The sequence below is a fragment of the Cuculus canorus genome, chromosome 1 (assembly GCF_017976375.1).
Source record: "Cuculus canorus isolate bCucCan1 chromosome 1, bCucCan1.pri, whole genome shotgun sequence".
NCBI lineage: Eukaryota > Metazoa > Chordata > Aves > Cuculiformes > Cuculidae > Cuculus > Cuculus canorus.
The window spans coordinates 191,755,475-191,773,355 of NC_071401.1; the positions used below are offsets into that span (position 1 = coordinate 191,755,475).

General features: G+C 40.9%; 1 protein-coding gene across 1 annotated transcript in view; it reads left to right on the top strand.

The window, feature by feature from the left end:
* CELSR1 (cadherin EGF LAG seven-pass G-type receptor 1) overlaps positions 1 to 17,881 on the top strand; it is a 173,964-nt gene that overhangs the window by 82,045 nt on the left and 74,038 nt on the right. The window contains exons 3-5 of the mRNA XM_054084092.1: positions 8,913 to 9,135; positions 13,385 to 13,500; positions 16,498 to 16,586. Coding sequence (XP_053940067.1) covers positions 8,913 to 9,135; positions 13,385 to 13,500; positions 16,498 to 16,586 — 428 coding nt within the window. The remainder of the gene's footprint in view (positions 1 to 8,912; positions 9,136 to 13,384; positions 13,501 to 16,497; positions 16,587 to 17,881) is intronic.

Consider the following 17,881-nt stretch of genomic DNA (forward strand, 5'->3'; position numbering starts at 1 on the left):
TGTCACCTTGTAAGGACACTGTACATTGCAAGAAATGGTTCAATAATTTACAGAGCTTAGAGATAGCTATAAAATCAGCCAAGAGTAAAGATAAAGACATTAAGAAATTAGCTGTTGGGTCCCAGAGAGCAAAAACTATTCGTAGGTAGCTGTGGCAGGCTGGAGGCATGGCTGTTTTATTTCTCATTCTCCTCCACCACATCTAAAAAATTCCAAAAAAAAGGTGCTTTTCCTCAGCATTTCCTTAGAAGCCTGGGGGTAATTGGGTCCAGTGCTGCGGGAGCAGGTGGAGGGGAGAAGCCATGCACATTGCGTGCACTTCCTTTTTGCTGTAGTGTCTGGCTCCTTGATCATCAGAGCACTGTAGGGAAAAACTGCAATAGCTGCAATAGTTGTTGGTGTAGCGCTTTTCGTGTTCATACCACTCCTGCTCTTGTTGCTGGAAAGTGAAAGGTGAGCTATGTGGAGTAGACTGAGTGGAAGCTTAGTGAATGAGAATTGTTAATCCTCAACAAATATACAAGGAAGAAAGCACGGGTATTCAAGGCTCAGTTGTGACTTTTGTCTGTGCTCTGTTCCTGGCAGTGCTGGTGGAAGTAGTGTGGGAGGACAATATCCAGTGACCATTCAAATTGAGCATATATCATCTTGAGAACATGCTCATAATTTCTAGAATCCACAGACTAATTCATTCCTCCAACAGATGTGCCCCAAATATCACTAATCCTCCTCAGTATTGTTTCTTTTCTTTCCCAATTATTCCTTCTCATTTAAATGCAAAATACACAAAAAACCCAAATCTCAAATCATCCATTCATCCACCCATCCCTGCAGGGTGTCTTTTGTTTTGCTTTGTTTTTATGTCCAGGGAAGGGGAGGAGACAAGAAGAAGAGGAACATCTTTGCTCAGGCTGGTGCTGTGTATAGGATCCTTGGCCTGATTTTGGGCTGCCAAATAGCTGGGTACCATTTCCGTGGCTGACCTGCATGTGCAGTGCCTCAGTGGTCACAGCCCGAAGTAGCCTGTGAAATGGAGTCTTGAGCTTTCACTGCTTTGCTTTGTTAAAACCAGATTAGCTTGCTTGCTGGTCAGGAAGGGTCGATAAAGGGGATGAGGTCCTGGCCTCTGCCTTGCTTGCTTGGCCAGGAAGTTTTTTGTCATGGTCCTCTTCCTCCCAGGAGCTTGTGAGACCACAGAGTGGCCACAGTGCAGATCCTGTCTCCAAGAACCCCAGCAAGAAGAAGATCTGGGAAAGGTTGAGGGACATCTTGCTATTGGACTAGGAGTGGGAATGGGTGCTCCATCAGAGCAGCCAGTTTCAGTCATGTGTTCGGGGCTGGGATTTGATCACCGAGAGCTCTCACATGCCTTGGGTGCTGTAGGTGCCACCCACAGTTTCAGAGGCAAAGAAAAGAAAATAAAAAGCCTTCCATTTCCTTAGTTTTGGAGCATCTCATGATTAAAGTTCTCATGACCTTTACTTAGCTGAGTCTCATGATATTTGAAAATCTGATTTGTGAGTTATCGGGGATGCCCCTGGGGGTAACTGTAGAAGGCACAGGAAGGGGTGAAGAATAATGGTAAAGGCAAGGAATGATACATGGCTGAGAAGGCAAATAGCAGTTGTACCCTCTTTTCCCACCAGCTCAGATCTTAGTGCTTATGCCTACAGAAAAAATAAACCCGATCTAGAGATAAAACAGTGTTTTCCCAAGTATCTTGTTATAGATCATTTTCTATCTATCACCTTTCTTTTCACCTACTTGGAAAGCTATAAATGCATATATAGCGAGAGAAGTGGTTTTGTTGTTGTTGTTTTGCTTAGTGATTGTGAGTGCTTGTGTATTTATGTATTATTTTACTTTAGCTTGTTTCTCATAATCTGCCTTTATAGTGGAGTAAGCAGCGAAGGGAGTGGAAAGCAAAGGGGAGGAGAGAGACCCCAAAGTGAATCTTCAGCTGGTGTTTCTCTGAGAGGGCTGGGGCGGATTTTAATTTTCCTAAATCAGTTCCAATTCTGAAAACATAAAGGAATATGTAAAAGGAAAGACCAAAGTATATTTCCAAATTTGAACATTTATTAGCAACATAATGTAGAAACCTCACAAAGTGATGACCATCAGTGTCAGTATTGAGTCTAATGAGCGCGTCTGCACGGCCTCTCTGAAGTGGCTGTAAGGGTTTGGCCATTGATTTCAAAGCACTCAGATTTTTATCTCTGCTCTTCAAATGATACTCATAAGTTATCTGTGTAAAATGGTACACGAGTATAGTCATCCTGTAATTAATCATGGTGACTATTAAAGCTATGGCACCTAACTTTTCTTTGATCCAGCTTCTCCTCCATTCAGAATGACTTTTTCTGGGTGTCTGCGCTCTAACTTCTCTCATAAAACCAGTGGATGTTTGTTTGGTTGATTTTTTTCATGCAGTGTTTCATGAGTAAGTGGTGTTTGCTGGGAATTAAGGCTGACTTCTCCTAATAGGTTCTGAGAGTAGGCTCATGCATGACAGAGCCACTGAAGTTAAAAAATTCCCTTTATGGGCAAAATCCCCAAATAATTTTAATTATTTGACTTGCATCTGTGTTTTAGGCACATTTTCCTGCAGTATATCCCTGCCTGATGAATGGAGAGAGGTGGGTGTCTACTGAAGATATTGATCCAGTTCACCTAAATGAAGGATAAATGAAGCCACTACATTCACACTTGAACTATCTAAAATGGCTTAAAGCTTTATTTCCTTAACAGTTAGACAATGCTAAGACCATTCCTCATTCTTATTTCTGGGTGCATGGTCCTGCCTCTTTCCCTTGTGCTGACTGTGCTGTTCATCCGATCGGTCCTAGGAGGGACCTTATCAGAAGACCAGTAACCCTACAATAAAGAAATTAATGGCATTTTGCCATCTTCACTCCGCAGGTCAGTCAGCTGCAGGATTGCATGAATACCAACGCAATGAGTCTAGGGAATGGAGAGGACTATGGTAGCTGTCACTCAGCCTAAACTATAGTGAGCCACCTCTAAAGTGGGTGTGTTGGTTCCCAACTGATCTCCTGTCCCAGTAGAGATTTCCAGGCTGCTTCTGCAGCTAATTTGTTTTCAACAACTTTCTTATTACTTAGTGCACTGATTTCACTAGTGCTGATTGTCATTTCCGGTTAGTAGTGGTTTAGTTACTAGAGGGGAAAAAAGGATTGATTGACCCATAATGTGCAAGAGAGTAAATACATTTTTAATGATAGTTCGGTTTTTATTAGGGCAATGGATCAATGGGAATTCTTTGAAGAATTTAGTTGCCCTATTTTTTGTTGTTTCTACTTTCCACTTTGAAGTACATCATTTTGGGGTGGTTGCTTAAATCAGCTTCTCAAAATGCTTTTCATTCTGGTGAAGCAGCTACAAACATGGAGAAGATTAATATGTATCTAGAGCAAATGTCGGGATGGAGGGAAAAAGAGAAGAATGAGTTCAAGTTAAACAATTGCAGATACAGAGTGAAAAATTAACATGTGTCTAGGGAAACTTGAAAAAAAAGAAACAAGAGCATTAGTGCAGGTCTGATTCTTCATGTAAATATACACTTAATGTAGCATCTCAGTTGAAAACAATCAATGATTATGATTAAGTACACTTCAGTGATTATGTATTTATTCCAATGCCATCATGTTGTTTCTAGCAAGCTTTCCAATGTTATACATTGCCTGTAGTTGTAAAGTCAAGTAACTCACTAGCAAAACCACAGACAGATTTCTGCAAAAACCATCTCACCGATGCACAGCAGCGTGCTTTTTCAAACCCATAATGTTTGTTTCACAAGGTATTTTTTCATTTGTCAGATAGCTTATTTGTATTTCCTTTGATTTTTTTATAATCATTCCTTGTTTATTCATTTAGCCCTGCCATTACTTTACTTGGAACAGGTCAGAGGAAGTCCAAATCTTCTAGCCAGTCTTTTGCTTTGCCTGTTCTGGTTATGCTACACCTGATAGCATGTTGTCCTCTCTTGAATAAAATTAGTAGGAGAAATTTTATGATCAGTGTCTTTGTGAAATTAGTCCTAAGATTGGAGAAGCCATATATGATGGTTAAGAGTAGGAAGCCGTGTTAAAAGCAGCTATCACATTGTGTTCTCAAGGGCTTTAAAACCAGGAAGCACTACCTAAAGGGCCGTGTAAAAGCCACAGGACTCATAGCTTTAAGAGTTGTCAATATTAATTGAGAGCATATAAGATCACTTACTGTCCTGTAACAATAAACCGTTTGCTGGCTAGGGCCAGAATTTTTTCAAAGCCGAGGAATCTGCCAGCAGATAATAGGCAGCCACGGTTCGCGTTATCTGACAGTGCGTGCTTTAGGTACAGCAGCTGGAGGAAATAATCTTCACGTCTCTTGCCTGGATTTCAAAGAGTTGTGATATATAAGTAGATTTTTAAGCGATTACTAAAATGCTGGCCAATGCAAAAAATGACAAGGAAATGCCATGAGAAGCAAAGGGGAATTTCATAGGCTTGGTGAGGGGGTGAGCAATGCCAGCATTGCCAGCACTGGAGACTGACCCCAGGCTGTGTGTAGCAGCTGTCTGCACTGTGCTTTTATCACTCCAGCTCCTCCACACTCTCACTGCACAGCAGCTCTCTCTCCTTCTGTACTATTTTTTCCCACTAGACTGCAAGGCATCCCCTCCAACAGCTTGTCCCAGCCCTCTGACCTTCAGCTGCAAGCAGGCACACAGGCACTTTTCATTCAGAAGGCTGGTGGATGCAGATCCCTTCCTTTTCAGATCTTCAAGTATCTCTTCCCTTAGGGCCTTCTAACTCCATCTCCAGCCAGCAACCAGCTCATCCTTCAAGCCCATGCAGACTTCTGTTAACGTTTTGAGGGTGCTTTTCAGGCTGTGCCTCAGAGCTCCCACAGTGCAGTGCTGTGGAGTGGTGATGTGTGCAGGATGAAACCCAAGAGCCACACAAAGGTATGTTGTGTGGCCCAGAGGAGTTAGGTGTTCCTCATCAAAGCCCTGCTTCAAATGTTTGCTTGGATGACTACTTCATAAAGCCAAAATGACACATTTCTAAATACTTTCAGACTTTACTGCTGGAAAAAAGGATAAATAGGTATTTATCAAGTTCCTTAGTAGACCTTTGTACCTTGAAGCATGGTGATATCTTGGAGTTACTGTAGAGATTTCAAACCCATTGTTTTAATATATTTTGGTAAACGTACATAAAATATGAAAATTCAACATCAAAGAATGTGTATCAAGTGCAGTTCTCATTTGCATTACAGACTAAAGAGAATTCAGAATAAATTCAGTAACTGGGACATCAATGGTGCACTACAGTTGAATGAATATAGGATAAAGGAGCTTATCTAAAGTTGAACTGCATTCTTTTAAATTACTTTTTTTAAGTATCATAATGAAAAGCAGTAATAAACATCAGTCAGCAGAACTTTTCTGGTTGCTTTCTTTTTTCCTAAATAGTTTTATGCCCATATAGATATCTAAATAAATGGTCTATACATTCTTGTTATATCACAGAATTAATACAGAACTTTCAATGTCTTCTAGCTTGGGCTTTTATGTTTCTTTTTTGTATTGCCATGACATTTCCACAGCATGCAACAGTGCCAGGAATCTCTCCTTTCAGCTCGCTCCTTTTTCCTTCTGTGTATTCAAGCCTGCGTGTTATTTGCTTTTGCCAAATACATCATTCCGTTTTCAGAAGGCCTTGAAGATTACATTCCTAGCTAAGTTGGAGAGTTATTTCACAAAATATCCTACTACTTTTTTAAAGTGACAAACCTGTGTTTAGTCTTTCTATGGGAGTTGGGTTTTTCCAGGGTTTTTTGAGGGTTTTGCTACACAAGATATGTCTGTTTTAAGGGAGATTGGCTGTGCTTATGCAGTGCATCATCAAGAAGCTCCTTCTGTAGTGTCCTCTTACAGCTTTGTTTGGCATATCCAACACACTGAGGGAATTTTCTGTTTTGGATAATATATACAGTTTGACCCAAAAGAAACATGTTATAAAGCATTTTGAAGTATCAAGGAAGGTGTATTCACCTAATCTTTTTTGATATTCACGGATAATAAATGGAAACAGGAAGATATTTATCAAGTGGTTTTCACATCATTTAATCTTAATATGTTGAAGTGAGACTGTAGGAACATCAGTGCTGAATCAAGAGAGCTCTAAGCATAGGCTTGGAGTTAAACTCAGCTATATGGTTTATTCAGAGGTTTTGGCTTGCGCTCCCTCCAGGATGATGGGAAAGATTTATTTCTTAACTATTTAGCTATGAGAATTATTATAGACAAATGTGTTGAGCTTCCCTGTGCTTTGTGTTACATCCTTTTTAAATATACTGAATGTTACAGTTTTAGCCCCAGCCTGGCTAAAATCTTAGCAGCTAAAACAGTGCAGTTGGTCTCCCGAATTCCCCCCCACACACACCTTCAGGGAAAGGGGAGAGGGAAATGAGAGGAAAAAGACTTGCGGGTTGGAAATTGAAACTACGGCTTTAATGAAATGATAATAATAATAATTATGAAAATAATTGGAAAGTCATAAAATATATACAAATATATGAGATCGCACGCCTACCCCTTGATGTCTATATGTCACCACTAATACTATAGAGCAGACATGAGGGAATGGGTCCATTGCTAGGAGGGAGCTGAGCTCAGTGGATTCAGGAATGCGCAGATTGAGGATCAAACAGAGGAAGTCCTCACTGGTCATCAGCTATCACAGAAGAGAGGTGAGACCCTTGTGATCTCTCAGTTTTATGTTGAGTATGATGTATATGGGATGGAATACTCTCGTTCATCAGTTTAGGGTCGCCTGCCCTATTTGCCCCTCCTGACAGGTGTAGCCCTTTTCCACCATCTCAAGGATGGCCTTGATTACTATAGGGATAAGTATAAGCATTGGCCTTTTTGCATACCAATGCCTTGCATTTTCACTTTGGAAGAAGAACACTGTCTCAAAAACATGTGGTTAGCTTTCAGAGAATTAAGTTACTTACAGCAACTGAGTTAGTCACAAAACTAACTCTAATTTAGCTCAAACCACAGCACTGAAACACCCCAGTATATTGTTTGCTAGGAGATACTCAAAAAGGCATTTGTCAGGAGGCAGTTGTACAATGGCTCTGCTTATCACAGGGAACACGGAGCAGGACCGGAGTCGTCTGGAGCTGAGCCCGCCTGGATGGGGCACGCATTTGACTGGCTGCATGATCACAGCACTCTTGTATTTGCTCCTGCATTTTGCCAGCGTGCATTGTACGTGCCTGAAAGGCATGCGATGTGAATGTGAGAGGAGAAGGGCAGCAAACTGCAGGGCTGAAGCAGCTGGACTGTCTCCCTCACCTTGTCTCAGAGATTGCTACCCCTGGGGCAGCGGCTAAACCAGCTGCAAAACATTGCAGTTTACAGTCTGGCATAGAGAAGAGTTGCAGATCCAGGCAATGCTGCCGGCTGCAGCGTGCCACCCAGCACAGGTGGCTTCGGCATGGGAACCTGTGGGAGCAGAGCTATGGGGGCAGAGACTGGAGCAAAACTTCCCATTTTAATTTGCTTTTGTTTGCGAGTCACTGCCTACAGCTCCTGCTGCTTTTACTTTCCTCCAGGAATGTGTTTGCATGGTTTTAACTGTTATTAACTTGAATTAATGTAATTGTGTAACCTAGTAGTGAGTACTCATAGAAATATCAAAGTGTTGGAAAGGTATTCATTCCTTCAGCTGGCTGTGTTGTGTCATTTTGCTCTGTGTTTATTTCTCAGACGTTGTTACTGGGTAAAATTAAACTATAAATGCCATCTTCAATTTCTCTGAACAATTTTAAATGCAGGATCTGAACACCCTTTATATCTTAGGAAGACACATGCCAAAACATAGATGTTAACTAATTAACTCACATAGAGGGTTTAGCTCTCTGTACAGTGATTAATTCAGCATCTGCTTTTGTCCCAGCTGCAGATTTTTTAACTGGAAATCCTTGCTACATTAACGAACACGAATTATTATTATTATTATTATTATTATTATTATTATTATTATTATTATTATTATTATTATTTGAAATTATGATTCACTCAGATTTTGGGCAAACCCAAGAAAAATTACAGCATACATACAAAGCCAGACATCCGATTCTTTAGCACTTGCATCTAATACATCTTGATACAGACTTTTGAATAGAATAAAGTTGAGGCATTTGGGGGCAAAACAGCCTCAGCAGGCAGTACACAGAATCCTTAAATTCTGCAGAGAGTTACTGTGCACATCTCTGAAAGGTTCAGAAAATGGCTATCACCTACAGGATACATGGTAAAATGTGGAAGCAATACATATGTCACCAGCACCCTTCTTATTCTTTCTATAAATGTTTGTGAGTGTCAAGCTCAGCTGTACCCTGCCACCACCATAGGCAGCAAAGCCAAATTCCACTCAAGGCGAAGTGCAAACACTTAACTGTTTACACAGCTTCCAGCCCATAGTGAAATGCTGAAACAATTCACACGTATTTTGGTTGACAGGGAGCATGCAAGGTTTTAACTGGTAGTATTACCTCCTCACATATAAACCTGTCTGTCACCAGCTTTACATTTATCACTGGGTCCAGAAGCAGCCAAGGAATCTGAACACCAGGGTTAACATTGTTTGATACTTGCAAGAGAATTGCTCAGCAGATCATATCTTGCACCTCCCCAAAAAATTTAGAGCTCAAAGACGATGCAGCATCCTTCATCCCCTCCCTGGCAGTTACAGGCTCATACCTCAGTTGTGGAGGGGTCAGGTGCCAAGTTTGGAAGCCTTTATCAGAAACACTTGGGTAGCTGACTGTCACAGCTTACTGCTGGCATTAAATGTCATCTTCCCTGATGCTTCCTTCTTCCCTTGCAGGAGAGTACTGTGAAGTGAATGCTCGCTCTGGCCGCTGTGCTCCAGGGCTGTGTAAGAACGGAGGAACCTGTGTGAACCTGCTCATCGGGGGCTTCAAGTGCGAGTGTCCCCCAGGCGAATATGAGCGGCCGTACTGCGAGATGACCACCAGGAGCTTCCCCCCACAGTCATTCATCACCTTCAAGGGGCTGCGGCAGCGTTTCCACTTCACCATCTCCCTCATGTAAGTCCCAGTAGGGAAGGGACTCTGTGGCTGGTGGCTTTTCTTCTTGAGCCTGGGGGTGTTTGTTAAATATTGTCACCAACCACATTATCTACACGTAGAGGTCACTGTGAGTATTTCTGACAGTGACTACTGCAAATGGTGCAGAACTGTTTGAAAGCATTTGGTTTCTGCCCTGCTGAGAATGCAGCTGAGGTGCTGCTGCTTACCTGCCTCTGCTGCAGTGCAGTGTGATGTTGTGGAGAGAGGGACATCAGGACCTCTCTGGATTCCTCCCAACAGCCCTTGGCTGGAGTGCCATGACGGGGCTGGTAGATTTGCAGCCTCTTGAGCATGTCACGTGTTTTTCTTTTTGTGCCTGTCGCCTCCTGACGTTCATGTGGCAGGTGCTCATTCATGCTGTTGGTTTGGGAGCACTTTTCCTCTCTTCTGTTTTCCAGCCTGTGAGAGGACATAGTCTCCTCAGACCATGGCTGTGCACACACCGGTCCTCCTCAGGCCTTTTCTCTCCACCTATTCCCAGCCTTGGGCTTGAGACAACCCCAGCTGCCCAAGTTCTTTGCCTCCCTCCTCTTGGCCTTCACACCAAGCTTCTGCTTCTGTCTCATCCTGGCTGCCAGGCACAACTAGCCTCATCACCATCTCATCCACTCCCACGTCAGACAGTTTTCCTGGGTGAGCTGTCACTTTTCCCATGGGGGTGCTCAAGGAGGTGAAGGAAGCATTGAGGGCAGCCACACTGTGTGAACCAGGGCTCTCTTCCCCCAGTTTACACACCCTCGGGGAAGATAAACCTCTTCTGGAGAAGACTTCTTGGGTCAGGTGTAGGGCTTGCCTGCCGAGGAGCCAAAGCTTCAGGTAAACACACATGCCTCTCCTCTGGAAAAGGCGTGGGTTCACAGCTTTCCCATGGTTTAGCCTGTCAAGATCAACCTTTGGTTCTCCCTCACGGTTGACTGTGAGTAAATAGCACAAAATGTGTTAGCCCTGACCCCAAAGGGCAAGGCCTTTGATTTGCTGGTTGTACAACAACAGCCATAGTGAGAGACATGTTTGTGCATGCATTTGTCCAGAAGAAGTACTCAGGGAGGACACTACCAGGCATGCATCCCATTCAGCACCCAGCAGTTACCTACATCTATCAGGAGCCAAGCAGCTCCTTCCCATTTTATTCTTCATCTTCCTTAAATCCTAAGGTCTGAAATTTTATAGAATCTTGATATTTTGATTAAATTAGAAAGTGCAGGCATGGTTTGCAGACAAGTCAAGGCAAGGAAGAGTTGCACCTGTAAAAATCGCTCTAGAGCATCAGGTCTAAGTACATGGAAAAGCTGAGGAGCAAAAGGCTCTGTTGGACTTGTCAGACTTTAGAGAGTGCAAATAAAAGAGCAGTCTGGGCTGTCTGCCAGCATAAATTACCTGCACTACCCTTGGCTTGTCCCCTCAGCCACGTGGTGTCATTTTTCAGGCTTTCAGGCAGAGAATTTTGACATGTAGGGTGCTTCAAGTTAAAGTGACCGAAATGCTCTGTGTAGGGGTTATTGATGAATGGCAAACTACTGTAGGAAGGTAGTGCTTACAACAGAATTTCTTCACCATCTTTAAAAGCAAGATGGCATGTTTAGTTATGAGCTAAGCGCTGTTCAGTCCACTCAGTATGATTATAAAAAATCTAGACCGTCATGGGGTTCATCCCACACTGTCTGGGATAACAACACGTTTAGCTTTTCGTACTTGAAATGTACTTTTATTTACACTGGTTATTTCTTTGGCTTTTATTATATTTTTGTGCAAGTCAAAAACATTATGTGAGGGTAAGCAAGACAATGATTTGCCATTATGTATTTTCTGACTTGGGAGCATTCATAAAATCCCAGGGTGTCTTGCTTCCCGTAGCGTCGAGTTACTCCTGACCTGCTTCTGGCAAAGAGCAGGATGTGTGCATTGTCCAGTCTCATCGTTGGACTCGATGATCCAAGAGGTCTTTTCCAACCTAGTGATTCTGGGTTTCTAAAATGTCATGCTTTTAAAAAAGTATTTAGGGTTCTCACCAGATAATGTCTTTCTGCTTGCAATGTTACATATTTTCGTTGCTTCCTTCCAACACTGGCTACTCCTTCACTCCAAGAGACACTGTAAGTGGAGAGGTTTTCTCACTATTTACTCAAAATTCTTTCATAAAGTGTCTTTTGTGTCCTATGTCCTGAGATTAAAAATATCCCTTACATTAAAAAAGAGGGTTTTTTCCCCTGATGGTGATAACCAAACAAGTTCAAAAGCAGTAGTACTTTAACTATTAGTATAATACAAAAGATGCTTTTGGCTAGTGGCAGAGAATGAAACTGAGCACACACGGAGTAAAGAAATGTAAAAAATAGATTGATAATTTAATAGTTTAATAATTAAAATGATGGTAGAGAATTGTAACCGTATCAGAAAAATAGATACAAACAGAGCTAAGGTTCCTGTTGTAACTGATCAGACCAAATCTTTCTTGTCCCTAACTCAGCATCACTCATATTCTCATTTCTTTTTCTCATTTATGTTCTGGATAGACCTGATAACTGTTTCTTCAAAACTTTTTTTATCCACTGAAAAATGCAGTCTTGGGAAATGCTTTACAGGAACTGTATTCTTCTGGATGAAATGTTTGATGGTGAAAAGTAAAAACTAGATCTGTGTTTTGATAATATTGAAATATTTTTATAATAGTGTCAATTCATTTAGTTTATGTTTTACTGCTATGATATTATTTATATTATGTTAAATAAATTCAGAAATAAAGATATATTTTAAAACTGATTAAAAGCATTCAAATTGGTTGTATAGTATTTTGATGGACTGTAATGGATATTCTTTGGAGTTTTTATTTTATTGGAAGTATCGTGATTTTGACTTCTTTTTTTTTTGAACAGAAAACAATTCATTCTCTTTCGGAAATACTGCGAAATATATGGAGTAAAAAAGTCCCATTTCTGTAGCTAAAATTAAGGCTTTTGCTTCCAGAAGTTCTCTACTCAATGTGATCTACAACATACATGTGTCTGACAAGCAACTTCTGTTAAAAAATATTTACTGGTTTTGAAATTTTTTATTTCAAATACCAGACCTTGATGTTCTAAAATACTGTGTCTTTCACATTCTTTGAATGCAAGTTTTGTTGCATCACATGAGAGTCTTACTGGTAGATGTGACAGGGCAGGCACAAAAAAAATTTATTCTGTCTGTGGAAGGCAGTTTTCATTAGTTCTGTTCAGCGTTTGAGTCATTTCAAGGGAAAGTGGGTTAATTTAAATCAGGCATATTTTCTGAAGTTCAAGATACAAAATCAAACGGCACTGCCCTTTGGAAATACAGGAAATCCCCATGGTTTCTCTCTCTTTCTCTCTTTTTATAATATTAATCTTTGTTAAAATGTTTGTATAAAGTGTAATAATTTTTTTTGCATTTCTAAACAGATGAAAGCTCATATAAATCCCCAAAGATCATAGGAATTAAAAATGAAAAAAATGCATGCAACATGCAGAAATTGGCAAAAATTTGGTACTGACGAAATAAAATCCAGGCTTTTTTCAGAAGTGCCTCTTTCTGCAGGAAAGATGTGATACATCACATATTAGAAGCACAAGAAAAATAAATAAAATAAAATAAAATAAAATCCACCCATAGGCACTGAGTTAGGGGAATCATTTAAGCATTTATCTTCCTTTCTGATAACTGACTGATCTGTTGATTGATGAAACCTGATTGTCTACATGGCATTATTGAAGTAACTCTTATCTTTCTTTTTTGCCTTGCCTCCCCATCAGGTCTTTTTAATCAGTTGATGACTCTCCTTGTTCCCTGTAGCATTTAGACAGCAAGAGGCAGAAAGTATCCCCCCTTTGATTTGAAAACGCTTTCTAGCTTTTAGGCTGTTTGCAAAGTGTAAGTGCTACTGTGGTGAGTGTCAGATACTCACACTGCATCGTATGTCTGCCTAATTTTACTCTTTGTGAGGGTCAACATCCACAGCAGATTTCTGCAGAGTAGATTTCTGTAATTTCTGTCTCGTTTGTCTCTGTTGATTGTGAAAAAATAGATTTATCCTCTGGCTTACTCCTCGGTTTTATGATTTTCTCTCTGAAGAAAGATTCAGAGGCTTGCTTTTCTGCTAAACACAATGCCATCTTTCTTCTAGGCAGCTTGACTGTCAGTCATCAATTCATAAGCTGTTAAGCACGAACTAACCCTTGTCTCTGTGTTCTAGGTTTGCAACCAGGGAGAGGAATGCTCTCCTCCTCTACAATGGGCGTTTTAACGAGAAGCATGACTTCATTGCCTTGGAGATCATTGAGGAGCAGATCCAGCTCACATTCTCTGCAGGTGAGGTGTTGCTTGAGTCAAGCATTTCTGCTTGCAGTCAGGAGATCATCTCAACCTGTTTGGAAGCACACTTCAATGAATTTATACAGCTATTTACTGCCTCATTAATTGAGTAACCTGCCAATAATGTACAGTGAACAATTTATGCCAGGCATTGCAAAGTACTCCAGATTGTAGCAGTTTGTGGTGGTGACACACACTATCGCAGGAGCTTTTCAATATATCAGTTATAAAAGCCAGAGTTTATGACTACTATAAAAGATTGTCGCTAGCCTGAAAGTTGGCCTGCCAGCTGATATTTGCTTAAATGAGACTTCATTTTATCACGCTGTGATAAACGTCTGTTGTTTCTGTGTTTTTACACTATGCAATCAGTGAAACTAGGTGCGTAAATGTTATCTGAAAAATACATGCAAACAAAGTAAAATCTAGCAGTGAAGTGAAAACTGTCTGCCTAGTTGTTAGCTAAGGAATTGGTGAGGAGCAATGCTATCACTGGTATCCATGGCTGTACAGTAGAAGCGTGTCCCCTTGGAAAAAGCTGTAACCCACAAGGAATTTAGGAAAACTGAACTGTCCACTTCATTGCTACAGTGGGCTAGGAAACAAAAAACGGAGGCCTTGGCATTTGTTTGCTCTCTGCAGTAAGACAAAGCCAGCATCTTTTGGTGTTTGTGGAAGCAGAGGGGAAGGCAAAGGAAGCTCAGGGTGGCAATTATCCCTGTGTCTTGGCCTTCTCCCAGGGAGAGGTTTCCTCTAGAAAATTAGCCCTGGCAATGGCAAAGCTCTTCCTGATGAAAGTGTGATCGGAACAAACCCTGCACAGTCCCAGCCTCAGCAGAGGGGTGTTTCCCAAGTTTCATCCAAAACCTCATGCCCAGCTGTGCTAATTTCCATGACAGAGGTAGCAGGTGAAGCTGTTAGCATGCAGATGTACAGTGTGGTTGAAGCACGTTGCAGCCACCAGTAATCACCCCTGGGCTTCAGTTGGCTTGCTGAGGCTCTTTGTAGACTTCTTGGTCGACCACATGTGTCCCTGCTGCAGCCCAGGAGTTGGTCTGTGAATTCAATGGGAAGGCTTTGGTGCTTTTGCTAAACCTCAGTAGGGCAGACAACTTCTTGTCACAAGTTTAGGGGATGTTTTCCATGGGGACAGGAACAAATATCTGGGAAGGGCTGTTGTTGTGTAGGTCAAGTGGAATTATGTGTAGGTCAAGTAAGACATTTTTATCTCAGCACTAGGCATGTAACTGAGGAAATAATCCTGTTATTTCCTGTTATCCTTATTCAGGATAGTCAACTCTTACTTTATGTTTTGTGAAAAGTGAGACATTGCAAGCAGTAAAGCAGTAGAAGCAAAGGTGCAACACACGTCGCTGTTGCACATCATCGCCAGTGACAGTCACTACCCTCAAACACCATGGTAAATCCTATGTGACCCTATCGATTTACCACTGATGCGAAGTGCATATCTGGGCCCTTTGGGTTGAAAATATCCGGTTTCATTTCCCCTTTATTATCTCAAAGTTGTCCAAATTAGATTTTAAGGCAGGCTATCGAATGGATTAGTGTAATGAAATAACATACTGCAGTCAGAGAGATGTGCTTTCTTCTGTAGCTCTATTCTGCCTGTCTAAACTTGAATCAAATTGCTCGGAAGACACCCTGAGGATGAATGAAAAAAAAAACAACCTTCTACTTGTACTTATATGCATTTAAATGCGGAGGAGCTCCTTCAAAATACATGGAACTAAATTTAGATTTGCACTCCTCCACCTGAGAGCAGGTCTGGTCCTGTATATTACAAATGGTGTTTTCTTTGGAAGGAGAATGGTTTGTGTTTTATAGTTTTAAGTGGCTTTTAAGGAAAAATACAAGTTTTGGACATCTGATCTGACTGTTTTACCTGTCGCAACAACTTTTTCACAGAAAGCAAAGCAAAAGGATTGGAGACCGGTGATCTTCCTTTTGCAGAAACTTTCTGGCTGAATAAAAAGCCCAATTTTTACTACAGATTTTTTTATCACTAGATGATAAAAAACATTAGAGCAAGATATCAGACATGCTAGGCTGAAGTCTGTATTGTTTAAATAATAGAAGCATATAGAATGGGAGTTAAAGAAGTGTAAGGGACATGGGAATCACGGAGACTAAAGTATTTATTGCAGATAGAGAATAAAAAGTACACTGTACGCTTGACAATACTGCAGACTTCGTTAGCTTATGGGAGGGAGTTATTCTTTCCTGTGGTTTATTATGTAGACTTTTCCAACTGTTAAAAAAAAAAAAAAAAGAATAAAGGGGAAAAAAAAAGTTGAAACCCTACAATCCCTTGTCTGTGCCAGGCCTTTTTTCTGCTTTCAACAAGAATGTTTATTTTGCTGCTGCCTCAGAATATGCCTGGTTACTGAACTGATTCTGCTCACTTAGACCTAACTTAAAAGCTTCAGCTTTCCAGTCACAATGGCAAGGTCTTGCTTTCAAATTTAAATTACTGGTAAAATTTTGCCGAGACCAAAGTTACAATCCATATGTTTTATATTAGACTACTTTTGGATTTCACTTTCTCAGCTCTGACAAGGAGGAGGCTGCTCTTCCCTGACAAAATATCCCAGGACAATACTCATAATTTTAAACAAACCTCAAAGTGCTGCTTTTAGCAGCAATGCAGAAAAATCCATGTAATTTTTTTCCTCAGTTGACTACTTCAGCAACAGCTGTATGTACCCAAGGCACTGCTACTGCACTCTGTTGAACCATAATAAAAAATAAGATAATTCATTGAAATGTGCTAGAAGCTATTTTTGTATTTGTACACCATAATAATTCCATGGAACTGGGGTTACTGTCTCAGAGGACAAACCCCCAAATTCCTACATAATGAAATAAGACAGCTGCATTTTATGCCCAATGAGGGTCTCTCCATGTTTTGATTTAGTACAGAGTAGAGTTTACAGTGATGTTGACTTATTTTTTCCTTTCTGCCTGCCCGTGCAGGGGAGACAACCACTACGGTGGCACCATTCGTTCCAGGAGGGGTGAGCGATGGGCAGTGGCACTCGGTCCAGGTGCAATATTACAATAAGGTAAGGCTAATTGTGTTGGTGATAACCGTATTATATGTGAAGTAATAGAGGTGTGGGTCATTGAGCTCTGACCTGATGTATGCAGGTGACCTGAATTTTGTTTATTTAACCAGGCACATTGCTGCAGCTCTGCACAGATGGTACTGGTCTCACTTACCCTGCCTGGGACAAAAATTTCCTCTGAGGGTTTTTGAATTTTGTCTCAGGAATGCAAAACCAGACCTAGTACATCCTTTTAAGAAGTACTGCCAGGGAGACCTTCAAGTGCTTGGAACTATTTTAGTTTTCAGTTCTTTAATTCCTCACTAATGTCAGTGTGTCTATAGCAACTAATTAACTGATTTGGATCTTTTTAAAGAATTGTGGGTGCAGGAGCCTTCAGTGTAGTAGCTACAAACCACTAGTGTAGAGTTTTCTGAAGCAAAGCAAAATCCTTCTCTGTAACCGTGTTTTCTTGTGTAAAATGACCAGTTTAGCTAACACAAGGTTCTCTGGTTTGGAAAATTTGGTTATTGACACTCTTCAGTAATCAAGGGCTATCTTACTACGTCATTTTTTTGACTGCTGTATAAAAAGATGAGAAATGCAAAAGCATCATTGTGCACAATGATGAGTCCAAGGCACTCAGGGGTGGACTCTGGGGTCCCTGTCCCACCACTGTGGCCTTGGTAACCGTCAAGAGCAGGTTCACTTTGACTGAACCAGAGGCAAAGGCTTTGTCCAAGCCAGCCATTTTGCGATGAACCAAAAGGCAGGCTTTTAGGGTCTACTGTGTCACTGTTTACAGACAGACACCAGAGCTCTTCTATAGTCTATAACAAAAATTACAGAATTCATGTAGTTACTGAGAAGCGTTGGTTTTAAGTCTGACATGATGGCATTATGGGGGATCACGTAAAGAAATAGAGCAGCATTGTTGCCTGTTAAAAAGGAAACAGGATACTGGTGGAGGAAACTGAATGGAAGATGAAGGATTAATATGATCAGCAAGTTCTTTATTTCCCAGTGCTGCATCCTTTCATCACAGATTGTGTGGCAGTTTGAACGGGAGGATTAAAATTTTCTTTGGACTCTTAGATAGGTCCTCCTAGCCAAAGGATATTTTATTGAGGAAATAAAAACCTTTTTTATTAGTTATTTTATATTAAAAATAAAAAAGTAAACTTATTTTATAAGTTTTGTACTTAATATGCTCGCTATTATCCAGAGCTCAGAGAAATAGAAACGAAACTTGGTGTGTCACCGTGCATGCATCTGTGGACACTGAGGGGCTCCTCCTTACATCTGTGACATGC